The 1,861-nt window shown below is 40.0% G+C and overlaps 1 protein-coding gene across 1 annotated transcript; it reads left to right on the top strand.

Annotated features, from left to right (window-relative positions):
• On the top strand, positions 1 to 882 carry LOC118739913 (the record flags this gene model as incomplete). The annotated part of the gene is given in 1 exon segment (XM_036471413.1): positions 1 to 882. A coding segment is annotated over 1 exon segment (882 nt), but the record flags the coding sequence as incomplete, so codon positions are not given.
• Positions 883 to 1,861: the final 979 nt, after the last annotated feature.

Genomic DNA, 1,861 nt, shown 5'->3' with positions numbered 1-1,861 from the left:
TACTGCGACGCGTTGGGTGAACTGCATGACGAGATTGAAGAAATGTCGCACAACGTAAACGACAGCCAACGGCTTACCGGCAACGCAATGCCGGCTTTGAATTCTACGCTACCTGGTCAAATTAGCACGCCTAAGTCTATTCTACCTAAGATTGAGTTGCCCAAATTTGACGGGTCATTCCAAAAGTGGCTTTGTTTTAAAGATCTGTTCTTCACGTGTATTGTGCAGGATTCGTCACTATCCAATGTTCAACGGATGCATTATCTCAAAGGTAGCTTGCAAGGTGAAGCTGAAGCTATGCTTCGAAATTTAAATGTAATGGAAGATAATTTCCAAATTGCTTGGGATATGTTGCAAAAGCGATATGACAACAAACGCCGCATGGTAAAATCGTATCTTTGCAACATACTCAAGCTAACCCCAGTACAAACAGAGTCCGATGTGAATCTACGCAAACTACTTGATAATGTTACCGAGTCTGTACGTGCTTTAAAGCAACTTGGTCGTCCAACGAATCACTGGGACGACTGGCTCGTCTTCCTGGTGACGGAAAAGTTAGATCCAGTAACAGTTAAGGACTGGGAGATGTCCCTTGCTTCTTCAGACGTATTGCCTGAGTATGATGCTCTGACATCCTTCCTCGAGAAGCGCATTCAGGGCCTAGAAGCAATGGTTGCTGTCACAAAAGTAAAACCCAAGGAGTCAGCTCCAAAGCCGCCTCAGCACGCGGCTATTCGTAGTCATCAAACAAGCCTTGGTCGATGCCCATGCTGTGCTGGGAAGCACGCGTTGATGTACTGTTCAGAGTTTCGCAGAAAAACGCCAAGTGCAAAACTTGATGTGGTTACAAACTTTAAGCTTTGCCGAAACTGTCTTAAGGCAATATGACAGGTTAAAAACCAACTTCAAAAAATAAAACACTAAAATGCAAAAAATTAATTTTGAGAGCTTAAGTATTAACTCAAGAATTATCAAATTATGTAATAAAACTCTCATATGCAACTATATTTGAAGTCAGGCGAGGTTAAGAACCTGCCTTAGGGTCCATGCACAATTCCTTCGTGCCTACAGCTCTGGTGAAAATCCAGTGCGGAAAGAAGTATTGCATTACATGTGTGATAAATAATGTAATGAATTTCTTATGACTTCTAGGTTCTACTTCTGTTTACTACGTAATCAGCATTCTAATGTATCTAAAAAGTCCCAAAGAATTCATATTAAATTACATTTATTCCTCGATACTAGGAAATGCAAAATTGAATGCCATACTTTTCTTAGGACATCGGAGTGAGGGAAAAATGCGTTTTCGAATGTGAAAAGGCTGTTTTACTGACTATTTTTTCGATTACTGTTACGGAGGAGTGCAACTCTGCGTTGATACAACCATGCGCTAATGTTCCAATGCCATATGTCAATCGCTTTATTGCTTTTTCTTTTCCTTTTTTTCTCGCTCTTCTCATACGGATCTCAGCGACAGCGAACGTGTTCATATTTCGACCTCTTAATAAAATTTGTAATTTGCAAAATAAATAAAGTTTATTTTTTCGTTTAAAGTTTAACATTTTGGCATCCCTTCCGGGGAACCTTAACTCCCTGTGCAACCTAAATTAGATATCTTATAAAGATTTGCGTGATTTAATAAGATTGTTTTTTTTTATATAACCTCATTATATCGCGACTACCACATGAACATGCCGTTGTCGAAAGAAGAAGCCATCGCCAAACTGATCTTCAATTTCTCGGCGAATTCTCGCAAGGCTGGGAAGCAGAAGAAAACCAAGGGATTCCTCATAGCCAGAAGAAATTTGCTCGTAGATTACTGGCAAAAATATAGTGCACTTCGCGATGACATTTCTTCAAT

This window comes from Rhagoletis pomonella, unplaced genomic scaffold (genome assembly GCF_013731165.1).
Source record: "Rhagoletis pomonella isolate Grant_MI unplaced genomic scaffold, Rhpom_1.0 Rhpom_scaffold_00005, whole genome shotgun sequence".
Classification (NCBI taxonomy): Eukaryota; Metazoa; Arthropoda; class Insecta; order Diptera; family Tephritidae; genus Rhagoletis; species Rhagoletis pomonella.
The sequence above is the reverse complement of the archived record's forward strand: the minus strand, read 5'-3'. Positions and strand labels throughout refer to the sequence as shown.